Source organism: Hypomesus nipponensis, chromosome 9, assembly GCF_054491055.1.
Source record: "Hypomesus nipponensis isolate SF chromosome 9, ASM5449105v1, whole genome shotgun sequence".
Taxonomy (NCBI): domain Eukaryota; kingdom Metazoa; phylum Chordata; class Actinopteri; order Osmeriformes; family Osmeridae; genus Hypomesus; species Hypomesus nipponensis.
Genome location: NC_140369.1, coordinates 16,895,983 through 16,918,239, shown reverse-complemented (window position 1 = coordinate 16,918,239; position 22,257 = coordinate 16,895,983). Strand labels below are relative to the sequence as shown.

The window sequence follows — 22,257 nt, the reverse complement described above, 5'->3', positions numbered from 1 at the left end:
CTCACATTGACACAGTTAAGAGATCCACAACCATAGGATATCGGGTATGGCATTCATCAGACATGACTGGGAGGAGGAAGTTAGGAATCATGGATAAACCCATTATGATGTTCACACTGGACAGTGATGCTGTTAGGGAAATAGGAACCTTCACATACAGACAACATCCTGATACACTGCTTATGCTACTCTGTTTAGTCTAAAAGTCACAGGTACCTTAAACACATTTAATAACCATGGAATAGGGTCAGTTCAACCATGGATGTTTTGGTTTATAGTCATTTATGGAACTACAAAATGTTACCGACAGTTTAAGGGACAGAACGTAAGGAGGTCACACCCTTCTTAAGTAAAGATGGGTGTGTGGTGCCGCGAGCGCGCAGCAGACTTTACCCTACCATCAATTGAAACATCAGCAATCATTTTTACGGAGAAGCGGTTCGAGGTTTAGTCTAAGATTCTACTTTTAGTATTTGGTGAGTAATTTGTAATTGTTTACATTTACGACATTTGGACAATGGTATGGAAACGTTGTCAAATTCCTTTGCAATACCTCAGTTTAGATTGAATACGTGAGCTACTTTTGATCATTTAGTTCAAATTTAGTTTCAGTTCAAAAACATGTTTTATGATCATGGCGCTGTAGCAAAATTAGTACAATGTACAGGAAAGCCTGTCAAGATTTAGTTGGCATGGGCTTGTGATAGATTCCACAGGTGGTCAGCTTTTTGTCGCATAAAATAAAATATAGAGTTTTTTTAGGTTGTGATTGCGAAGACTGGCGATCGGTAAATGAAATGTGAAAGTAGGATATAGTCATTAAATTGCTACTCCATATTCGTAGTTTTAATCAAGGATATAAAAAGAATAGCCTACCGAACAGTGGTTCGGTGTGCATGGTCAATGAACAGTCGGTATTTTAACTGGCAAACAACAAAAATAACATCAGCTTATAGGCACATATGCAACAATAAACTTCATGAAAAGGTAGGCTACAAGTCGAAACAAAAGCCTTTGCAGACGCTATTGTTCGAAATCCTGTATATTATACTGTATTTAATACGAGAAAGTTTAAAGTGGGAACGGTTTTAAACTGATAAATTATATTCACAGCTGTGGAGCGTTGTTATTGCATGACCTACAGGTATACTTGGATAATAAAAGTGAATTATTGTTTTGTTCAGATAGTGACTAGCACTCCCTGCAACTCTGGGCAGCCATATGTAACTCAATATTAGTTATTTGTCAGTGATTGAGAATAATTTAAAGTCCTGCATTAATCATAATATGTAGCCTATAGAATGAGTGGGCAAACAGGTTCCTTGAGGACTAGGATAAGCATAAACATGGAGATTGTGATATCAATCAAACAGCATTAATTTGAAACAGAAATGCAGAGACATTCTAGTTCCAATGGCTCTACCTATTACACTGCTCCATAGCAACAGACAAGCTCTATTTCAGTCCACTTTTGAATATCAATGCCCCATACTGTTCGGTGGAGTGAATTATTTTAAAAACCATGTTCTCACAAATTCTCACATGGGTGTAAATAGAAAAATACAATCCCATTTCTCAGGGTCTTCATGTTGTTCTTGTTGTTAGCCAGTATTATTGTTTATAAAACAGATTTGAACCGTACATTTGACATTAATCATTTCTGTGTCACATAATGCTGCTCCCTTCTCTTCTTTATTGTAGTTGTTGGCAAAATCAGCTCAGAAGTCCGTTTCAACAACCATATATCATCATGTGAGGACAACGAGAGGTGACCGACCGGCTGCCATGATGGAGTCTGCATCCAAAGGGACCACAGACCATCCTTGCAACAGTACTTGCAGCTCGGCAGGCTCCAATGAGACACTGCTGTACAACTCCACCATCTCCTTGCACCACTTTAACAAGGCCCTTTTAGGAGTTTCCCTGGGCAGCTTGTCTCTGTTAACTGTGATCATGAACATCTTGGTCCTCTATGCCGTGAAGAAGGAGAAGACTTTACACACTGTGGGCAACCTCTACATAGTCAGCCTTTCGGTGGCAGACCTCATTGTTGGAGCCACTGTGATGCCCCTGAACCTAGTCTACCTGCTGGAGGTGGAATGGAAACTCGGTCGCATAGTCTGCCAATTTTGGTTAATTATGGACTATGTTGCCAGCACTGCATCTATTTTCAGCCTGTTCATCTTGTGCCTGGATCGATATCGGTCGGTGCGCCAGCCGCTGAAGTACCTGAAGTATCGCACCAGAGGCAAGGCCAGTGTCATGATCGCAGGTGCCTGGCTCCTCTCTATGACGTGGATCCTCCCCATACTGGGATGGCGGTCCTTCACTCATGTCCAGCTGAAACCAGAGATGGAGAACAAATGTGACACGGACTTCCGGTTTGTCACCTGGTTTAAAGTCATAACCGCCGTTTTCAACTTTTATGTGCCTTCTATTTTGATGATTTGGTTTTATACACGCATTTACTTGGCAGTGAGACAACACATTCGAGAACGAGAGCGAATCATCAATCCTGTAGACTCCTTTGGGGATAATGGGCCCCACAATGCTCAAACACTTGAAAACGATGTCTATCCATGTCAGAGAGATAACAAGGCTTCATCAGAGTATTCTCATCGGGAAAGCTTGGTGGATCACTATACTTTAGAAAAGCCATATTATTCCAATGTCAAAAATGAGCGTGAAAAAATCAATTCTGAACTTGACCAAAGAAACATCTGTCATTCAAGCCTTTTGAGGACCACAGGACTGACAAACACAGCAAAATATGAAAACGGAGAGTGTTTGTCACCTCAACAAGTGAGGTCTGACTCAGATGCTTCATTGTCAGTCTCACCAGTTTGCATTCAGCATTCAGAGGACAACAATATGGACAAGCTGTTTGTGTCTGTCACCGATTGCCATGCCACAGTGCCAAACTCTGTGGCTGGAGTATGTGAGATAACCCAAATTTCTGATGTTGAGAGATACACCACTATGTTGCAGCATAACAACAAATTCAATCCATCCCTGGCAGTGTCGTGGCCAGAGGAGGTGGACACTAAACTGGACGGTGCCAATGGCCGCACTCTGAAACACACCTGGCAGAGGTTCTGTGAGCACTCTCGACAACGCATCCAAAGCCTGCGGATCCGCAAAGAGCACAAGGCTGCCAAGCAGCTGGGCTGCATTATCGCAGCATTTCTGATGTGCTGGATACCCTACTTTATCGCTTTCATGGTCATGGCTTTTTGTCAAACGTGTGTTCTTCACGACCTTCATATGTTCACTATTTGGCTAGGGTACATGAACTCCACGCTCAACCCATTTATATATCCTCTTTGCAATGAGAATTTCAAAAGAGTTTTCAAAAGTATCTTGAACATCCATTCTTGAAATGTTTCCTGTGAGTACCAAGGTAAACTAGATCATTTAATTAATCTTGATTTATGAAGACAAAATAAAGTCTACATAGGCGTACTGTTACTTTGCCAATGCAGGCTATTCTTAGTTGCAATGTAATGTGTAATGCATTGTGTGTTCATCATAAAACTTTCCAGAAATGTTGTGGTTTCTGATGTCTTCTCTTTCAACCGAAATGTTTTGCACAAAAGTGTATCTGGTCAAATTATTCCGTGACTCGGTGATTCAGATTTGAATATGACTCTCATGACTCATTTGAATATGTAGCTCATGTATGTGGTTTTCCAGTTTGATATATATTTTGAATCTGCTATCTGCATGTACAATACACGATTTCATCAAACTTAAGCTTATCAAGAACGAAGAGGAACTGGCAGAAACATCAAGAATTCTGCCTACGTACAGAACCCGTACTATACATTTATTCTGCAATCTGCAAGAAGAAGCAGTGGAGTTGTTGTAATTTTGTTTATTGTAGTATTGAGATGTATGCTATATGTTTTACGTTATACGTTGAATGTCTGAAGCACTTGATTTTCTGCTACACGCGATTATGGTTTTGATTAAAACTTTGACAATTTCAAAGGTTCATGGTCTTTTTAATGCCCAATGCTAGAAATGCACTCTGCAATGCAACGATACCAGCTGAAACAGTATCACAATTCAAATACAAGAAAATGTTTAGCAAAAACACCAGAACTGCAGGACAGGATTCACCAGATTCTCCGATTGGCTCCGATTTATTAAGTTTGTCACCTGGAATGTGAACCGACGAGCATGTGACCCTCTCTTGGACTGGCATGTCTAGTAGCCTTCGATGTACAACAGCTAATGCTAGCTAGCGACCAATTCAGCATGTCTACGTTGTAGTCTCCGAACTTAGCAAAGTGTACAGTAGCTAGCGGTGCGAGAGATGAAAAGGGGGGCATACAAGTTTCTGTCCGTTTTTTCTTGTTTTGTTGTTTGCGCGTTTTTGTTTTTATTTTGGTTATTTATTTTCTACTCAATGGTGCAAGCCCCATGATCTACACTCAACTCACTAGCACTAAACTAGCAGCCAGGCGGATAGCATCAACCTTATCTAATGCCGTAGTTTATTCAACGTACTACTGCACGCCAACCAGTCTACTGTATATCGGTAGAACTACTTAACTGGTTATTCAAAAACACCAATACCAAAAATTCGCCGAGGTCGGGGCTACGGTACAGCTAGTATGCTAACTAGCTTCCAGTCTATCTTGATAGCGCTGGCGCTGTTTGTTTACCAGTGAGTGTGGACTCCCCCAAACTGCATTGCAAGTGCTTTCGTCACACCCATATGGTAGATCATATGATCTGAATAAGGAAGCAAGTTTTGTGGTAAGTATTCGTGTGAAACATTACTTACATAGAAAGCTTGAACACGATTGAAATACAGCTTTGCAAGTTCCTTTTTCACTAGATTGATGTATATAACTTGGGCTTTTGCATACAAGGATGAGCATGTCAGATGTCGTAGGCTACCTGTGTAACACAAGCTCTGTTTGAAACATAGTCAGCTAACATGCTACCATCCATGTGTGACACAACACTCGAAACCATGATTCATGATTTGTCTGACAGACAAAACGTCGTACTGTTTAAATATAACATACTTTTCTTATCAAAGGATTAGGGTGTTAGTGTATGTAAGTACCTCCCTGGCGCATGCCTTTATAGTTAATAGCTTCTTTAATTACTATGACTTGTTTGACATTTTCCTAACATAAACGGTTATTTCAGGGTTTCATGAGACTTGCTGATCAAAAAAAAAAGTCTGGTTCAATAACACGGAGCTCATGAAATAGCACCACGACAATGTGCCTGTGTTATGTATTATTATACATCTGAATGTATGCCATTCTACCCAATACAACAGACTACTTGGCATCAGGGCTACAGATGTTGTGTCTTGTTTTCTGGTAAGAACTCCTGTCTGAACCCCCACTATTCTCCCATGTGTTTTAAGTTAGAGAAGAAGACCTAGCATTTCGATGGCCTCTGAGTCGACTGAAACAGGCACGGCTGAACCGAAGCTGCAGTTTGCACCTTTCTGCAGTGCCCTGGAAGCCGGCTTCTGGCATCAGCTCACTCAGAAGAAACTCGACGACTACAGACTTGACGAAAGCCCTAAAAACATCAAAGGTTACTACTACAATGGTGAGTTTATGATCTCAAATCTAGCCACTGCATTTCAAAAAACTTTTCTAAGGGGTGCCATGACTGGAGAAAAAAAAGGTTGGGAAACACTAATCTGGATTGCGGAACTCAACCGTGGATTGGGTCATGTGTGTTCACGCTGCATGAGGTCGTACGTAGGGTTACGTTCCATGTGGGATTCTTGTCATCATGTGAGCTGCCTGTGAGGGAGCGCCAGGCCTAATCCACCCTCGTGTGTCACCTGTCTTATTTGGCCCATTCTCTTTCCTCCAGGTGATCCAGTCGGCCTCCCCACTCGCCTGACTTTGGAGTTCAGTGCGTTTGATGTGTAGGTACTTCCATCTATATGGGCTACAAACAGGGGTGGGAGATACCCAGTCATTCATCTGGTTGTGTTCCTTCACTTGTCTTGTCTTAGAGATGGCCCCACCCCTGCCCGCTGCTGCCCAGCGGTGGGCACCCTGTACAACATGAACACATTAGAGGCCTTTAAATCATCTGATAAGAAGGCTCTGCTGGAGAAAGAAGCAAAGGAGGTAATGAGTCTATGCTGGCCCTTACAGCAGGTGCACACAGTCATGATCTGTGGTCGTCTATTGTGCAGACCCAATGTTATTTTCAAATGTGCAATACTGTGCAAAAGTCTCTGACACAATTAAAGGGGGAAAAAAAAGTTCAGAAAAAATGCTTACAAAAATACTTGAATAAAAAGACCAAAAAAGTATTCATTTTTGGGGCAACATTTTACTTTTATGCTGCCGCACGGATACATAAAACAAACAATTGTATACATAAGACAATGTAAATAATGTATTTGTGTAAACAATATTGGGTGCCTAAGACTTCTGCATAGTACTGTTTAGCACAATTGAAATCCCATATATACACTGTATATGTGTGTGTGTGTGTGTGTATTCAGTATATATAAGTATACCAAAGTAAATTCCTTGTTTGTGACCACTGACTTGGCGATTAAACACGATTCTGATTCTGAATGTCGGCTTTTGTTCATGGCCTGTGCTTTCCCCTTTCAGATATGGGATGCAGTCCAGTCTGGAGTTGCTCTGAAGGATCCATCTGTTCTCTGCAGATTCATTTTGCTGACTTTTGCGGTGGGGAGTTGTCCCGTATTCAGAATGAGTCTCTCCCACCAACCGAGTTCAGTGTGGTGATCTGGGCTTTTTTCTTTGACAGGATTTGAAGAAATACCACTTCTACTACTGGTTCTGCTTCCCAGCACTTTGCTTCTCTGATCCAATCAGGCTGCTGCAAGCACCCACCTCGCTAGAGCAGGCGTTCTCTCATAAGCAGGTACAGTGTACTCACTCATAGGGGTTTAGCCTCTTTATACATGATGAAAACAGTGTTGTTCTTTTATCTAGCTTTGTCTGATTGTACAATACCAGAGAGTCGCGACGCACGACTAACCATTCGTTCCCCCTTGAAGCTGTTTGACGGTTCTCCCGTTTGTGGCTGTCAGGGTGGACGGATGAAAAAAGAGCGAGAGATTTGAAATCGAGGTTAACATGGTGACCGCTTCTCGTCTGTGTCTCGTCATCCGACATACTCACGCTTTCTCTTTACAAAGTGGACACTTATTCCGACTCATTGCATGCCTGCCTGTGTTGGAGGGGATAAGGATGGTCGTCTGATAAAACACAGGAGTGTTGTGACTCATCTTGTTGCAGACTTGGTTTTCTATAGCATGACACACCGTCATGTGCAGCGTGAAGCGCAATACAGTAGCATTTCAAAAGTGTGAAAATAAACTATGACGAAGGATGTGTCGACTCCCATGCATACCAATCGCACATGTGCGTCACAGCGATATCCGTTAACGCACTGCTACATCTCTACGTTCCAATGCCACTCGGCGGGTCTTAGTGACTGACCACGAATTCACACGTTCTACCTCATGCAGATCACGGCTTTGCAAGTGGCCTACGATGCTCTCTGCACTGACAGTGGGACCACCGCAGTTCCCTACTTCCTGGTCAAGTACACTGCCGAGACCGTCCAAGTGGCCTCGCTAGCCAACTGGGACACGTTCTTCACAGATCTGAAGAAGGTACTCACGGCCGACTGTCAAGTTTTCTCGCTTTAAACTGTGTGCAAAGCTGAGAACCCTAAATAGCCCAAACCCACTTTCACGTGCCTGCGTTTTCTCATGTTGTACATGTTTTTTTTTTAAGGTAACTGTAGGCGTTTATGATCCATGTTCTCTTTCCCAACATCCTGGATGGCCTCTGAGGAATCTGTTGATTCTTATTGCAAGTCGATGGTAAATCCTAAACATATTCATTTATCACTCTCTGTAAACTGTGACTCAGAGTTTAGAATAACAAAAACCAACAGAAATTCCAGTGTGGAACTCTCCCTCCTTGCAAAAAAAGTCCAGCCGCCACTGGTAACTGTCGTCTCCAGGCATGACTAACTTGTTAGAAAATGTGTGTAATGAGGTGAAACGTATTTTCTGCTTATTTGGAAAGCCTCACATTTGGTTGCTATAGACTGGGCCAGAGTCCTGGGCATAGACTTGGATACACACTGTGTGTGCTTAGTACTATGTATGTGTGTGTGTGTGTGTCAGGGGAGCACAGCTGGATGTGGTGGAGATTCTCTGCTTCAGGGACAGAACTCTTCAGGGCACTCGGGCCGTTCAGCACAGCATCCTCTTTCAGGTCAAGGTTCCGGAGCTTTCCATCCAAACAGGTAATCTTCCTGTTGGGCTGGGCAGGAGGAAGGGCACTCCAAAACCTCCTCTTTTATCTGTAGGGCACAAAGGATGAAAGCTATTTAAATGGTAATGCAGTCTGTGACCATCTCTCCTTCCTGGCCTGTGATGTATGAGGTTCTATGGAGCCCTGATGCATCTTATCTATTTTAGTATACCCTTCATTATAGTTTATAATGAACGTGTTGATTTGCCCGGTATATTCTATACTTTATTACTTTCCTTAGCCTTTGTATCAGTTTAAGGTGGCCCCAGTTCGTAAGACTTAAGTACTGCGGGCCGTTGTTACTTAATTCAGAATGACAAAAGAGTGTACTTGAAGATGAAAGCGGCAGATTCATATTGATGTATAGGATTCAGATACTGTGGGGTGAGGGGGGGGGGGGCGGTGGGGGGAGATATGAAAGGTCCACCAAAGCAAGCGGATGTCACACAGCCGTGTTTTTAATGCCGTTGTGTTCTCAGGATGTCCCAAGAGCGTGGGCTGGGAGAAGAACCCCAAGGGGGCCATGGGCCCCCGGATGGTGAACCTCAGTGAGTGTATGGACCCCAAAAGGTACAGCTCCATCCCACACATATCCTTTCTCCAGGGTTCCCGCCGGGTCTTAAAAAGCCCCTCTTAAAAGCCCTTAAAACGTCTATTAAAAACGTCCATAATTTCATCCGAGGTCTTAAATTTCATTTAGTCAGGTCTTAAAAATGTTTAACCGTCGGTAATTTCCAGAAACGCAGGCTGCAGAAAGTTATTACAAGGTGGCAAAAAAGTATTGAGTTGTAGCCTACAAAGCGAGTCTTTGCTACAAACAAAACCAGCAGAACGCTGCCCTCAGAACGTTGGTTCGGTGTGTTGTATTTCTTTCTGGAGGATAGTCTATTGGTGTTGGTACGTACGCGGTGATAAAACTACAAATCCCGTGATAACTGCAATACCTGCATGCGAAATATGTCTGCGCTTACTCAGAGTTTGTTAAAATTCGGCTACGTGTGGAAAATGGGAACGTGTGCTTTCAACGAGACATGAGTTGCGTTCGACATGGACTGACTTCATGCAGCGCCGCAGCCGGCTGCAGACGATGCCGGCGCTGCATGAAGTTCCGATGTCCGCTGTTGGTTACAAGCAGTACCCAGCTCCAGGCACGAGACTCGCTGCAAACGTTACCCCAAAACTATTCAATTCGGATACTAATGTGATTTCTTTATTTGTAAATTAAATGTATGCTTTTCTTTATTTAAATGAATTCCATTCATAGAAATTACATGTTTTTTTTCCAGAATATCTTGATTGAAATATTTTTGGGGTAATGCGTTGTGTAGGTCTTAAATTTCAATCTTTATGGTCTTAAAATTCCTTAAAAAGGTCTTAAATTTGACTTACTGAAACCTGCAAGAACCCTGTTTCTCCTGGCTCCTTTCAAAAGAATCCCAATGACCCCGGTGGCCCCCGGGGGGGTCTCGCCCCTGCCTGACGTGTCGCTTGTGTTCCCCCAGACTGGCAGAGTCGTCTGTGGACCTGAACCTGAAGCTGATGCGCTGGAGGCTGGTCCCGTCTCTGGACCTGGACAAGGTGGTGTCCACCAAGTGTCTGCTGCTGGGGGCTGGCACCCTGGGCTGCAACGTGGCCAGGACTCTCATGGTGAGCCCCGGGGGGCTAAGGCCTGGGGTGACTGACCTGGTCCTAGACTGATGTTCATATCCGTGGAGACTCTCCATTGAGATGGGGCTTCTTAGTCCTTGACTAGGGTTTAACAGCGTGCTATCCCATATGGCGTGCCTCAACACATGCTATGTCAAAGTGACATTTACGACACGCCATAAACCTGCCTGAAGTTTTTCCCTCTGCTTCCAACTGTCTGTGTTCCAGGGCTGGGGGGTGAGACACATCACTTTTGTCGACAACGCCAAAATCTCCTACTCCAACCCGGTGCGCCAACCCCTGTATGAGTTTGAGGACTGTCTGGCTGGGGGGAAGTCCAAGGCCTTGGCAGCAGTGGAGAAGCTGGGCAAGATCTTCCCTGGGGTGGTGAGGACTGATCAACATACATAAGCTGGCAATCAGACCGGCCAAGGTGGATGCTAAAACCGATGCCGATGCCGATGTTTTGAGTTTCCACAAGGAGGACGTTTGTGCGTGGCTTTTATCTGATGTTGCCTACACAATTTTTAATTTGTCTCATCTCGTGTCCACAATCTTCTTTCACACACTACCAAGAAGTAGTCAAATTCGTTTTTCTGATTTCTCACGATTTCAGTCAACAAATATTAAATGTCAAAGGAGGTGTTCATTTTGCTATGGTATCACCTCATTATCAATGCCCACCATCATTCGAAGTTGTTGTGATGGCTTAACCATGCAGAAAATGAACCGTCTTTTTTTTCATATTGATAAGCCCTTCCTTGTTATGGCGTTCATTAAGAGTTGACAATCCTCGGGAAGATAGTTCAGTCAATTACCAAGGAAACCGCCAGACTTGGCGGGGGCACCGTGGTGCTTGGAGCTGTGAACCACGTCCCTCGCACAAGAGTTCTCACATTTTCCGTAAACACCGGGAGCCGTGTTTGACTCAGTGAGGGTTTGCGTTGAGCAACAACGTAAACGGGAGTGTGGGAGGCGCAAGGTCCTGTCTGTGTGTGTCTGTGTGTGTGTGCTTGCACAACAGGTTGGATAGGAGATGAAACAGATAACGCGTTGTGGGATTGTTTAACTCCTTCGATCCCGTTGTTCAGCTCCATACCAACAGGGGCACCAGAGCTCTGAGGAGCAGGTAAACAGACGTCGTGTTCTCTAAGCTAGGCTGATGTACGGTGAGATCCTGGACACTCCAATCATCCAGTCACTTTCCATGACCTGCTATTGTGGATGCCAACAGTGACAGGATATGTAGGACAGGGCAACAGTACAAGACAAGACATTGAAGTCAATACAGCAGTTCTATTTTCTCTTTTTTCTAAGTGGTGTGGACCAGGATATCTGTTTGCAATCTCCCACATGTTGGCATATCATACTGCTTGATGTAGCAGGATTGAAAACCAAAATAGGAAAGGATGAAGTCTGTCACCAAACCCTGATGCATGTGCCCATTTACAACACACACACACACACACACACACACACACACACACACTTTCAAACCAGATATAACAGTGAAGTTAACTCCACCCCAATTTTCCGCAGGCCACTGTCCCTTGATGGTAACCTTCATCAGCAGTGACAGAGTAGCGCTGCAATAGCAATCTACAGATCCTCCATCCCCTCCTCTGTAATTTACCGGCCCAGTCCCATGCTCAGGGAGCAGGTGTGCTGTGGCCGCAGTCCCCCTGGCCTCCAGGTGACGGAAGCTGCCTTGTCACACCTCCCAGATGACTCGGCCAGCTGAGCTCAGGAGCTCATGAACACTCGCCCACCGCGCTGTTGGCAATGAGTCACAGTCTGGCGCCGACTGTGGTTTCTCCGCTAATGAAGACACTGGGAGCCTGAGGGGGGGGGCAGGGGGGGGGCCCTGACGGAAGGACCGGATCGCACCGGGAGTCGAGAACATTTCAGTTCACCAAAGGTCAGGGAGGAGTTATGGATAAGCGAGATCGCTGAGTCTTTCAGCTTTCCACCGCTCCTTTGAACGGCGTGCGTCGGCCCCCTGGGGGGCCAGCGCAATGGAGGGCCAGCGCAATGGAGGGCCAGCGGTCATGGAAAAGCTGGACTCGCTCTTGTCAGACCGATGCCCGCGAGGACTCCGGGGTGGGATTCCGACGAGCGACTGTTCCATACGTGCGTGTTTTTTTGTTGTTGTTGGGCGCAGTTAAGCTTGAGATTTGTTTGTAGTCCCGACACAAACCTCCCAGAAAGCCGTGTGTGGCCTGGCGCTGTGTCACCCGCTTGGCTGTGCTCTTCTGAAGAGTCTGAGCCTGCCTCGTCCCCCCCAGCCCCCCCCCCTGCAGCCACAGCTGGTGGTCCTGCAGCAGTGATGGAATAACCTCCAGGGGTCAGTCGATGACTGGGCATTATTTATTGATGCCGCGGGCCCGTTTAACAATCCGCGGCTGCTTCTCTGGTACTCCGGGGCTCCAGTCAGGTCTCCCAGCTGTGACCTTAGGCACCCTCCGTTACCTGTGCGGACCCCCTCCCCCTCGTGACACTGACACGATAATTAGTTTCTGCGGCCGTCGCAGAAGGGCGACGGCTAGGCTTCTCTCTAGACGGATCAATTCTTTCAGCACATGCAGGGCCGAGTCTTAATTGGCTCCCTCTCTTAGTGTGGTGCAGGGGTCTGAGAACAAACATGACCTAATCTCTGTGCCCGACATTATGTTTGAATCATTTTTGCCCTTTATAGATTTATACAGTCAAATACATGGGGAGTCAGATGGCTGAGCGGTTAGGAAGCCGGGATATTAATCAGAAGGTTGTCGGTTCGATTCCCGGCCGTGCAAAATGACGTTGTGTCCTTGGGCAAGGCACTTCACCCTACATGCCTCGGGGGGGAATGCCCTGTACTTACTGTAAGTCGCTCTGGATAAGAGCGTCTGCCAAATGACTAAATGTACTTGTGTGCGCGTGTTTTCCCGCAGAACGCCGAGGGCTTCAACATGAGCATCCCGATGCCGGGACACCCCGTCAACTTCTCGGAGGAGACGATGGGCCAGGCCAGGCGTGACGTGGAGCATCTGGAGACGCTCATCTCCCAGCATGACGTGGTCTTCCTTCTGATGGACACGCGCGAGAGCCGCTGGCTGCCCACCGTCATCGCCGCCAGCAAGAGGAAGGTAGAGGAACCCAAACGCCTGACACGCGGGGCCGGGAGGAGGGGACGCTTGAACCCACGAACAGCCTGTTTGCTGGGGAGGACCGGGCGGGATTTGTGATCGGATCGGCGGAAACGTCTCCTCCGGTCGGGTCCGGGAGCCGGGGTAGAATCGGAGGAACAGTTTGGGTGGAAGCTTTAATGGCTCTGTGTGTTGAGCTACCAGACTCATTCTTTAGCCTGGAAATGGGTTCCCGTGCCATTTCTTTGTTTGTCTTCAAGAACAGCGACGCTGTCCATCGTCGATTGACGTCAACGTACTGTTGTCGTGGCGTTTTCCCGAACTGAACTCCTGGTGCAGTGTGTTCTCGCTGCAGGGCGCAAGCTTGACTTATGACAAGCAAAGTTCCGAAAACGGTTGAGTGAGTCATTCAGGTTCAGGCAATTATTTGCAGGAAGTGTTGAAGCTCAGAGGAGGTGTTTCTCGCTTGTCTCCGCAGCTGGTCATGAACGCAGCTCTGGGCTTCGACACCTTCGTGGTGATGAGACACGGCCTGAAGAGCTCCAGACCCGCCGAGCCGGGAGACTCCGCCTCCTCCTCCTCCGCCTCCTCCACGCCCTCGTCCTCCGCCGCCACGCCCGCCAGCTCCGCCCCCGTCACTGGCTCCTCCCTGTTCTCCAACATCCCGGGCCACAAGCTGGGCTGTTACTTCTGCAACGATGTGGTGGCGCCCGGGGATGTGAGTGACACTTTTATCCACACCTCTGTCGCACACTCTCTCTCTCTCTCTCTCTCTCTCTCTCTCTCTCTCTCTCCTCTTTCTATGGATCCATCTCTCTCTCCTCTTTCTATGGATTTCTCTCTCGTGTCCCTCTATGTCTCCATTCTTCTGCACCCTTTCAGTATCAACCCTAATATGAACACTTTGTGAAGGTAGTTTGAAGGGTCTCTCAACAGCTCCTGTGCATCTCTAAATGTCACAGCTATACATGTCTAGCATGCAGGCCTTTAATTGATGCTACTTTTGTACACAGTCGAATGCGATGCATTTGTACAGGTTTCGGGTCAGCGAATCCATTCCAACCCTGATGCACCCAGTGTTAGAAGTCAAACGAAAGCTATTCACGCAAGAAAGCTATTTCTGTGGAAAAAGACAGCCGTTCCCAGCCCCCTTCGCTCGCGTCGCACAGGCCTGACCCCGTGACCATCTGTAAATATCAAGCGCATTCCCGTGTCGCGGGGGCCTTATCGCTTGCGTGGCGACGCCAGTCGAAAGAACTTGTGATCTTCGTGTTTTATTGAATTGTTATTGTTGCTGATAAGCGTTTGTTGTCGTTGTCAGTCCACCAGGGACCGCACGCTGGACCAGCAGTGCACCGTGAGCCGGCCGGGCCTGGCCATGATCGCCGGGGCGCTGGCCGTGGAGATGATGGTGTCCATCCTGCAGCACGCTGAAGGGTGAGGGGGGGGTGGAGCACGCTGAAGGGTGAGGGTGAGGGGGGGGTGGAGATGGTGGTGTCCATTCTGCAGCACGCTGGAGGGGGGGGGGTGGTGGAGGTGATGGTGTCCATCCTGCAGCACGCTGAAGGGTGAGGGGGGGGGTGGAGCACGCTGAAGGGTGAGGGTGAGGGGGGGGGTGGAGATGGTGGTGTCCATTCTGCAGCACGCTGAAGGGTGAGGGGGGGGGTGGAGCACGCTGAAGGGTGAGGGTGAGGGGGGGGGTGGAGATGGTGGTGTCCATTCTGCAGCACGCTGAAGGGTGAGGGGGGGGGTGGAGCACGCTGAAGGGTGAGGGTGAGGGGGGGGGTGGAGATGGTGGTGTCCATTCTGCAGCACGCTGAAGGGTGAGGGGGGGGGTGGAGCACGCTGAAGGGTGAGGGTGATGGGGGGGGTGGAGATGACGGTGTCCATCCTGCAGTGTGTTGTGTGTGTTCCTCTGTGTAGTTGTGAGGGAGCGCATGCAGGGAAGAGTTAAATGAATAGGCCTCTCTCGCTGGCCCAGATAATCATCTGTCATTTTCCGTGAGTGACTCTTCAGTCGCAGTAAGCCGGGAGAGGGAGAGGGAGAGCAAATCTTGCCTTGGCGCTGCATGGATGGGGATGAGGATAATGGGGAGGAAGGAAGCACGAAGAAATGGCGGAGCATTGAAGCCCACTGCTCTTTGTGTTGTGGTCACCTTTCAGAAAAGGTTCCACACAATAACACCAAACTGTGGCTTAGGTCAGGTACCGACACCCTAAGCATGTCAACATATTTAAAAAGGAAGACAAACATTGCATTTTGCTGTCACATTTCTCTACCAGAAGCATCTGGATCACATTTCTGTCAGAAATATTCATCTATCAAGCGTTGCACAGTCAGTCGGCGAACAAGTTTAAGAAAGTTTATTGCTTGCGGCAGGCCCACAAGGAGACAAAAACATCACACGCCATTGTGCCACAAGTTTGTGCGCTAGCATGTTGTGCTAGATAGCTATTTAAGCAGAACCGCTCTTTACAGTCATTGGTTAAGACAAAGGCATGCAAATGCTCCATTGCTCTTCTTCATTGGCTCCTTGCATAGACCTGATGTGCGTGTGTACGTGCGTGTTCAGAGTGCGTGCGTGTTTACGACATCAACCCTGATTGAAACACAACAGGATCTCTTGATGTCTTAAAAGCCCCTTCACATAAGTGTCAACAAATGGTCTCCAGACCTTGCACCCCATCTTAGTCCTTGTCAAACAGCATCTCCTTAAAACAAACAAACCCCCAACATCTTCGAGTCTGAACAAATGCTCACCCTTCCCCCAGGGTGACACGACAGCCTAGAGTCCAGTTTGGGGGGCTCTGTTATCTGCTGACAAAGACTTCTAAGCATCTGTATTCATCAGTATAAAACATCACATTCTTAATTTCTCCGACATTTTCACATTCAAAACAGGAGCTGCAAACATCCGTTTCCATTTTATAGACTGAATTGAAAATTCAATTCTCTGCGAAAAATACCTCATGTTGACGACGTTTTCTCCAATATTATCGAGTATCCCATTTGCATACACACACATCCGTGTCTACATGTTATGCAATAGTCATGTTTGGTACTCGCATGCACAAGGCATTGACCTTCTAGTCGAGCCAACATCCCCTGCCCTATGACCATCACTCTACCAAGGTAAATCTACATGAGAATTCAACCATGGACCACGCTCTTCTCGTCACGACCCTGTCGACCAGTGTGACTTGACTCCACGTCCAATCTTGCACCTTGCTCGAGTGTAGCAGCGCAGGCCCGTGTAAACACTCCCCAGACAGTGTTAGTCGGGCCGCTGACCACAACGTCCTGCGGCGGACCGCGTTCTCCCGGCACTCTCCTCGTGCCGACGCTCACGTCGGCGGCGCGAAGAAGGAGCGAAAGCGACCGCAGCGGCTGAGGTGAAGCCAAACAGCCAGGGAGGGCTGCCGGTCAGAAGTTTCCTGCCAGGCTGTGGCCGGGAGACGGAGGAGCCCAGGACTGAGGACGGAGAGGGGAGGGGGGGGGGGAGAGCTCTTCGGCGTGTTCCGACGAGACGTTCTCAGCTTAACGAGGTCGATGAGAGAGTACGCCTCTCCCAGAGGCACTCCATCGACGCTAACATCCTTGGCCCCCAGCACACAGGATAATGCGCGGGGCGTATGCACGCCACCGGGAGTTTCATGGTGCTTCACTGACGGGGGCTGTCGGGGCTAATTTGGCTCACGGGGGCTCAAGCACAGTTCGTAGGTTTGAGAGAATGCCGATGGCCCCGGTCTATGCAATTAGTCTGTGAGAGATGCAATGTCACTGAAGCGACACATCGATAAGAGCTATTCCTCCAGCTCTGCAGCAGACCAGTTCCAGCGGAGCTGCTCTCGTTCCCGTGCTGAGTCACAGACGAGGGGGAGAGAGACGTCACAGAACTGGGGTGTAGGCCTGCAGAACTTGATGTCCTATGTTGACCTGTGCTGTCTGTCTCTCTCTGTCTCTGTCTCCCTCTGTCTCTCTTTCTCTCTGTCTCTTTCTCTCTTTCTATTTCCCTCTCTCTCCCTCCCTCTCCCTCTGTCTCTGTCTCTCTCTGTCGCTCTCTGCGTCTTCTCTCTGGCAGAGGGTATGCTGTGGCCAGCAGCAGTGATGACAGGATGAACGAACCTCCGACCTCTCTGGGTCTGGTCCCCCATCAGGTCAGTTATGCAAACACACACACACACACACACACACACACCCTCTCACACACACCCTCTCACACACACAGAATTTCCTTGCAGAGGTTCATTATACCCCAGTCTAATTAAAATGCCTGTTTTCACATGTTCATTGCCGAGGAATGGAATTGCTACTGAAGGGAACGCTGTATTGTCAAGAGCTGTGTTCCAGGATGACTCAGGGTCTGCCTTTTGAGCGAGAGCGCTCGATTTTGCTCTCTTCTTTCCCCTCTCTCGCACACTCACTCGTGCACTCGCGCGCGCACACACACTCACACACTCACTCACAGCAAGAGATTGTGTCCATGTGTTTGTACCCTTCTTCGTGCCGCGAGGACAAGCACTTCCACCCCCCTAACACCCTTCTCAGTCCTTCAGTAACACTCATGTGCTCCTCTTATGCCTCAACATGGACCGAATCAATAGCCCATTACTGTCCCCCTCCAGAGGGCCTCACACACTTCTCAGCCGCGCACAGGACCACTGTGTGTCCGTATAGAAGGGCTCTTTCAGACCAGCATTAAAAGTCAGTCAGTCAGTCAGTACTATCTGGTTCTGCAGCAAGATGTCAGGAGCATCGGTGAGTGGGGGATGAATGGGAGTGCTACCACTCTGGGTCCACTTTGACCAAAGTGGACCAAACTACGAGCGAAAAGCCCAGCCTACGCCACTTGACCCCGTGTGGCGTCGTCATGACAAGCACACCCGGACTCGCCGAGCATTTCGGCGTGCCCCGGATGAACCAGCCGGTCAAGCGTGTCCGTGTGGCGTGGGGGACGAGCGGCCCACGCGGCAGGGCCGGCGTGACGTCCTCTGAGCGCTCACACGCGACACGTCGTCATGGCCCTCGCTTAGTGCTCACTGTGAGCCGGGTCTCCGCTCTGGCATGCCTGGTGCTTCACTTGTCAGCTGCCTGGACGGTGGGGGGGGGGGGGGGGGGTGTCGACAGGGGCGGGGGGTGACAGTGTGCCCGCCCGATGGCCGACTGCTGACGCTCTGCCTCTCATCGATCTGCTGGTCTGTTTCTCGAGGCAGCCGGGCTTGGCATGGGACCACAGTGCCTCCCGGTGGCCGACCGTGAGAACGACAGCTGCTCCAATCCAGTACTCCCAGCCACGCAGCGCTGATGGGGCTGAACGCTGCTCGGCTCCAATCGATTGGCCTTGTTTGTAGATCACTAGAACTAGCGTTTAATAGATCAGTTTGTGTTGTTTGTTTTCTGTGCCGACACTCTCAGGGTGGGAGCCGCTGGTCTTCACTGCTGGTGTGTGCGTGTGTGTGCGCGTGCGTGCGTTCGTGCGTGCGTGGACGAGCATGTGTACTTCAGTGTGGAGAATGAGACCTGACTGGTCTGACCGAGCAGTGTTGCCATGGGAACAGACGTGATCACTCACCACACACACCACACACACACAGCCTCAAGTCTTTTAAGCTCCCGCACACACATGATTCCCCTTAATGTGATCTGATTCATTTCTCCCTGTGTGGGCTTTATTAATTAAGGCTAACATTTGGGCCGTGGGTGGAGAAAAGCCTTTGGCCCAGATACATGGTGCGTGTGTGGGGGGGAGCACTGCTGCAATACCGCAAGATAATTGAAGTCAGGAAGCTCTGCGATTGGCCGGCCTCAGATTTGCGTCAGAGGAAAGCAGCAAGGGCGGTTTTTATTGGAGCTTTGGCAAAACGTGGGAGAGGGGAGGGGTGGGGGGGGGGGGGGGGTGCCGAGGGGACAACAGAGGAAGGGGTGGGACCACCGCTGTGAGCTGGACGTGCTCCAGCTTTTCATTTGTCCTTCTTAATTGTTGAAGTTGCTGTTTGGGGAGGGATAGTTCACCCTCGGCACGAATGGAAAAGAAGCCCAAAGTTTAAACACCAGAGGGCGCCGTTGGCAGACTTTGCGAGTAGGAAACTGTACTTTTTGACTTTTCGGAGGTGTAACACAAACCTTCCGTCCTTCTCTTCACAGATCCGGGGCTTTCTGTCAAGGTTTGACAACGTCCTGCCGGCCAGCCTCGCCTTCGACAAATGCACCGCCTGCTCCGAAATCGTAAGTCACACTCCAATCCTGTTTGTATCAAAATGAAGAACATCACATCATGTCGTTGTGCCGTGTATTCATTTCCTGGTGCGACATTTAGACCAGCCTTAACAGTAAAAGCAATCTCCCCTCATCACACAAAACTACCCCCCCCACACACACACACACACCCACACACGCACATCCCAGGGAGGTAGATTTGAGGGTAAATTATACATCACAGTCAATTGGACCATATGTTTTCAATCAGGCTCCAGTTAGTTGTTGATGTCACTAGATGTTGTCTGTGAGTGATTAGGCCAGATTGGAGTCTTCTCCCCGGGGGGACCGGGGGGTGTTGAAGGGTTCACTTCTCCTAAATCAGCCGGCCCTCAGTCCCACGCTGACACTGGTGGAGAGCCAACACAACCTGACAAGTACTGCTCCATGAGGCCCTGTGGTCATCACTGGAGCACCCCTTGATTGGCTGGTTTGTGCAGCCTTGTATACCCAGGGGCTAGAGGGAAAGATTGCACCAACAGTCTCGGTCTCTCTCTCTCTATCTCTATCTCTATCTCTATCTCTATCTCTATCTCTATCTCTATCTCTATCTCTATCTCTCTCTCTCTCTCTCTCTCTCTCTCTCTCTCTCTCTCTCTCTCTCTCTCTCTCTCTCTCTCTCTCTCCGTCTCTCTCTCTCCGTCTCTCTCGGTCTCTCTATGTTTCAATGCCCCCTTTGTAACCGTAAAAAGGTCATAAAGTCTCTCAGATCTGACACTTTCATGTGAGAAGAAAAAGGGCTGGCCGCATGAAAGCGAGTCCCATCTCGACCCCCTATGTTCCCTTTCATGTCGGACAGTATGTCTACAAGTCTCCCCCTCGCTAAAAGCTTTACACTGTCGTCCCAGCCGCAGCAGACGTCGACGCCGTTCTCCGCGAACGCAATGTGGAACGGGGGGGGGGGGTGACGACAACGACGCATTGGGAATAGCAGCCGAATCGATCCCACGCCACCCGCTTCGCACGGATTGCGACAGGAAGACTTCCGAGGGCCGCCCCGGCGGAGCCACGTGCTCCAGGCTGGAGTCGACGGCCCAGGCGCCCTCTCTCTCGTCCAGTCATGTGACGCAGGCGGCAGGGCCTGGGAGAGGAGCGTCTGCTCCGCCTCCAGCTCCGAGCCAGCCAATCGGCAGGCGTTCCCTCAGCTCCCCACATGTGGCTCCTCTACATGTAGACGTGGGCCGCGGCCAGTCAGCTGTGTCAGGCCCCAGGGTACCATGGCAACAAAACAACGGAGCTCCAGGCGCAGCGCGAGGCGAGAGGACGATGTCAGAGAGACCCCCGCGTATTTTCCTCTCGGCGGCGCTGAAGACGCAGGGAGAGGGCAAGTTCCTGACTCTAAACCGAGGCCGGCGATGTGCCGTGGTCTCGGAGCGTGCCAGAGACCAAACCCACCGCGACTTCCGCCCCCCCCTCCCCCGATCATCGCCGGCAAGAAGACGATTGGTCAGGCAGAGAACACTGGCTCTGTCTGTGACGTCAAATCGACACCCCCCTTCCCCCCCTACACACACACACACACAGATAAGGGTTCGTGGGCGGTGTCAAAAGTCTTTTTTTGGGGGGGGGGGGGGGTGGTTATTTTAACCATTCGATAATGAAGACGCCATCGTCTAAACCATTGAAGTCAAACTGGAGAGGAAGCGAGGCGTGTCGCTCCGTTCTGGCAGACCTGATGTGAACCAGATGCTCATCAAGAGCCTGTCACATGGCTCCCGGAGTTTTAACGGGCCGCGCCGGAGAGCGCGGAGCCCGATAGGAGGGATAACGCGTCTGGAAAACACGAGCCGACCTCGTTAAGTTCGAGTCGCTCCCGTCTTGCGAGGACCACTTTTTCTTCTCTTTTTTTCCACACGGCAGCAGCGTGTCATGGGGAAACGGATAGGGCTTTGTTGTGGGAGAAAGGCCAACACTCAACAAGTTGAAAATGTACCCCCCCCCCCCCCCCCCCCAAAAAAAAAAGGAAAACAAACCGCTTCTTCTGTCTGGTGCGTCTGGCTCGTGGAGCAGACGCCACTTGATTGGGCGGTGTCCACACAGTGACATATTCATGGGCCAGCCTGAGGTGAAACCCTACCTCTGCTGAGATGGGGCCTGTGCATGGCATGAAAGGCCTGGGGGGGGGGGGTCACAGGCTCAGTGGTGGCCAGGGGACGGGACGGTTAATGTTGAATGGGCACGCACACACACACAGAGGACTGTGTAGCCCCCCCCCCCCCCCCCCCCCCACTGTAACCTACACTGGAGCCAGACTTCTGCCCTGGCCTGTCTGCTCATTGTGTTGGAGAGGAGAGCACCCCCACCCCCCCCCCCCATCTCGCCAGCTCTCAGACGAACTCTATCAGCCCAGCACTCCCTCAGCACTCAGCAGCCATCTCCAGGATCAGCTCCCCCCTCCTCCTCGTCCTGTCATCGGAGCGCTCGGCCTCGTCTCTCTCTCCCAGCGCCACCTTAAGCCGCTCCTGGACAGTCCGATGGATCGGGCTCGGGGCCTCATGGCTCAACCAGACCCCCAGATAGCGTGCCATTAGCCCCCTGTACTGTGGGGGGGGGGGGGGGGGCTGGAGAGAGAGCAGAGGCTTCCAGTGGTGTTGGACAGGGAGGGGGGGGGGGGTCAAGGCTGGTGGTGAGGTCATGTGTGTGTGTGTGTGTGTGTGTTGCTTCGCAGGTGCTGGAGCACTACGAGAAAGAGGGCTTCTCCTTCCTGTCCAAGGTGTTTAACTCCTCCCACTCCTTCCTGGAGGACCTGACAGGCCTGACCCTGCTGCACCAGGAGACCCAGGCGGCAGAGGTGAGGCACACACACACACACTCTACACACACACACTCTCTCTCCCACTCACTCTCTACACACAAACACACACACTCTACACACACACACTCTCTCTCCCACTCACTCTACACACAAACACACACACACACACTC

General features: G+C 49.6%; 2 protein-coding genes across 4 annotated transcripts in view; both read left to right on the top strand.

The window, feature by feature from the left end:
• Positions 1–1,668: 1,668 nt before the first annotated feature.
• hrh1 (histamine receptor H1) lies at positions 1,669–3,479 on the top strand. Its single transcript, XM_084704691.1, has one exon. The coding sequence runs from the start codon at positions 1,786–1,788 to the stop codon at positions 3,376–3,378; it is 1,593 nt and encodes a 530-aa protein (XP_084560817.1). The 5' UTR covers positions 1,669–1,785; the 3' UTR covers positions 3,379–3,479.
• Positions 3,480–4,625: 1,146 nt separating this feature from the next.
• The window catches only part of atg7 (ATG7 autophagy related 7 homolog (S. cerevisiae)), a 30,538-nt gene continuing 12,906 nt past the window's right edge, over positions 4,626–22,257 (top strand). The window contains exons 1-18 of one of the 3 annotated variants that reach the window (XM_084704687.1): positions 4,626–4,764; positions 5,393–5,583; positions 5,857–5,911; positions 6,002–6,119; positions 6,618–6,695; positions 6,778–6,894; positions 7,505–7,651; positions 7,776–7,864; positions 8,174–8,295; positions 8,783–8,873; positions 9,806–9,950; positions 10,179–10,337; positions 12,881–13,075; positions 13,554–13,793; positions 14,397–14,512; positions 17,158–17,233; positions 19,221–19,301; positions 22,000–22,122. In XM_084704687.1, coding sequence (XP_084560813.1) covers positions 5,418–5,583; positions 5,857–5,911; positions 6,002–6,119; positions 6,618–6,695; positions 6,778–6,894; positions 7,505–7,651; positions 7,776–7,864; positions 8,174–8,295; positions 8,783–8,873; positions 9,806–9,950; positions 10,179–10,337; positions 12,881–13,075; positions 13,554–13,793; positions 14,397–14,512; positions 17,158–17,233; positions 19,221–19,301; positions 22,000–22,122 — 2,118 coding nt within the window. In that variant the 5' untranslated portion in view covers positions 4,626–4,764; positions 5,393–5,417. Of the gene's footprint in view, positions 4,765–4,955; positions 5,073–5,392; positions 5,584–5,856; positions 5,912–6,001; positions 6,120–6,617; positions 6,696–6,777; positions 6,895–7,504; positions 7,652–7,775; positions 7,865–8,173; positions 8,296–8,782; positions 8,874–9,805; positions 9,951–10,178; positions 10,338–12,880; positions 13,076–13,553; positions 13,794–14,088; positions 14,266–14,396; positions 14,513–17,157; positions 17,234–19,220; positions 19,302–21,999; positions 22,123–22,257 lie in introns of those variants that run through there. The other 2 variants (XM_084704688.1, XM_084704690.1) reach the window with 2 other exon arrangements.

Excerpts from the sequence above, each read along its gene's own strand:
- hrh1 (XM_084704691.1), top strand. The coding sequence starts at position 1,786 with ATGATGGAGTCTGCATCCAAAGGGACCACAGACCATCCTTGCAACAGT.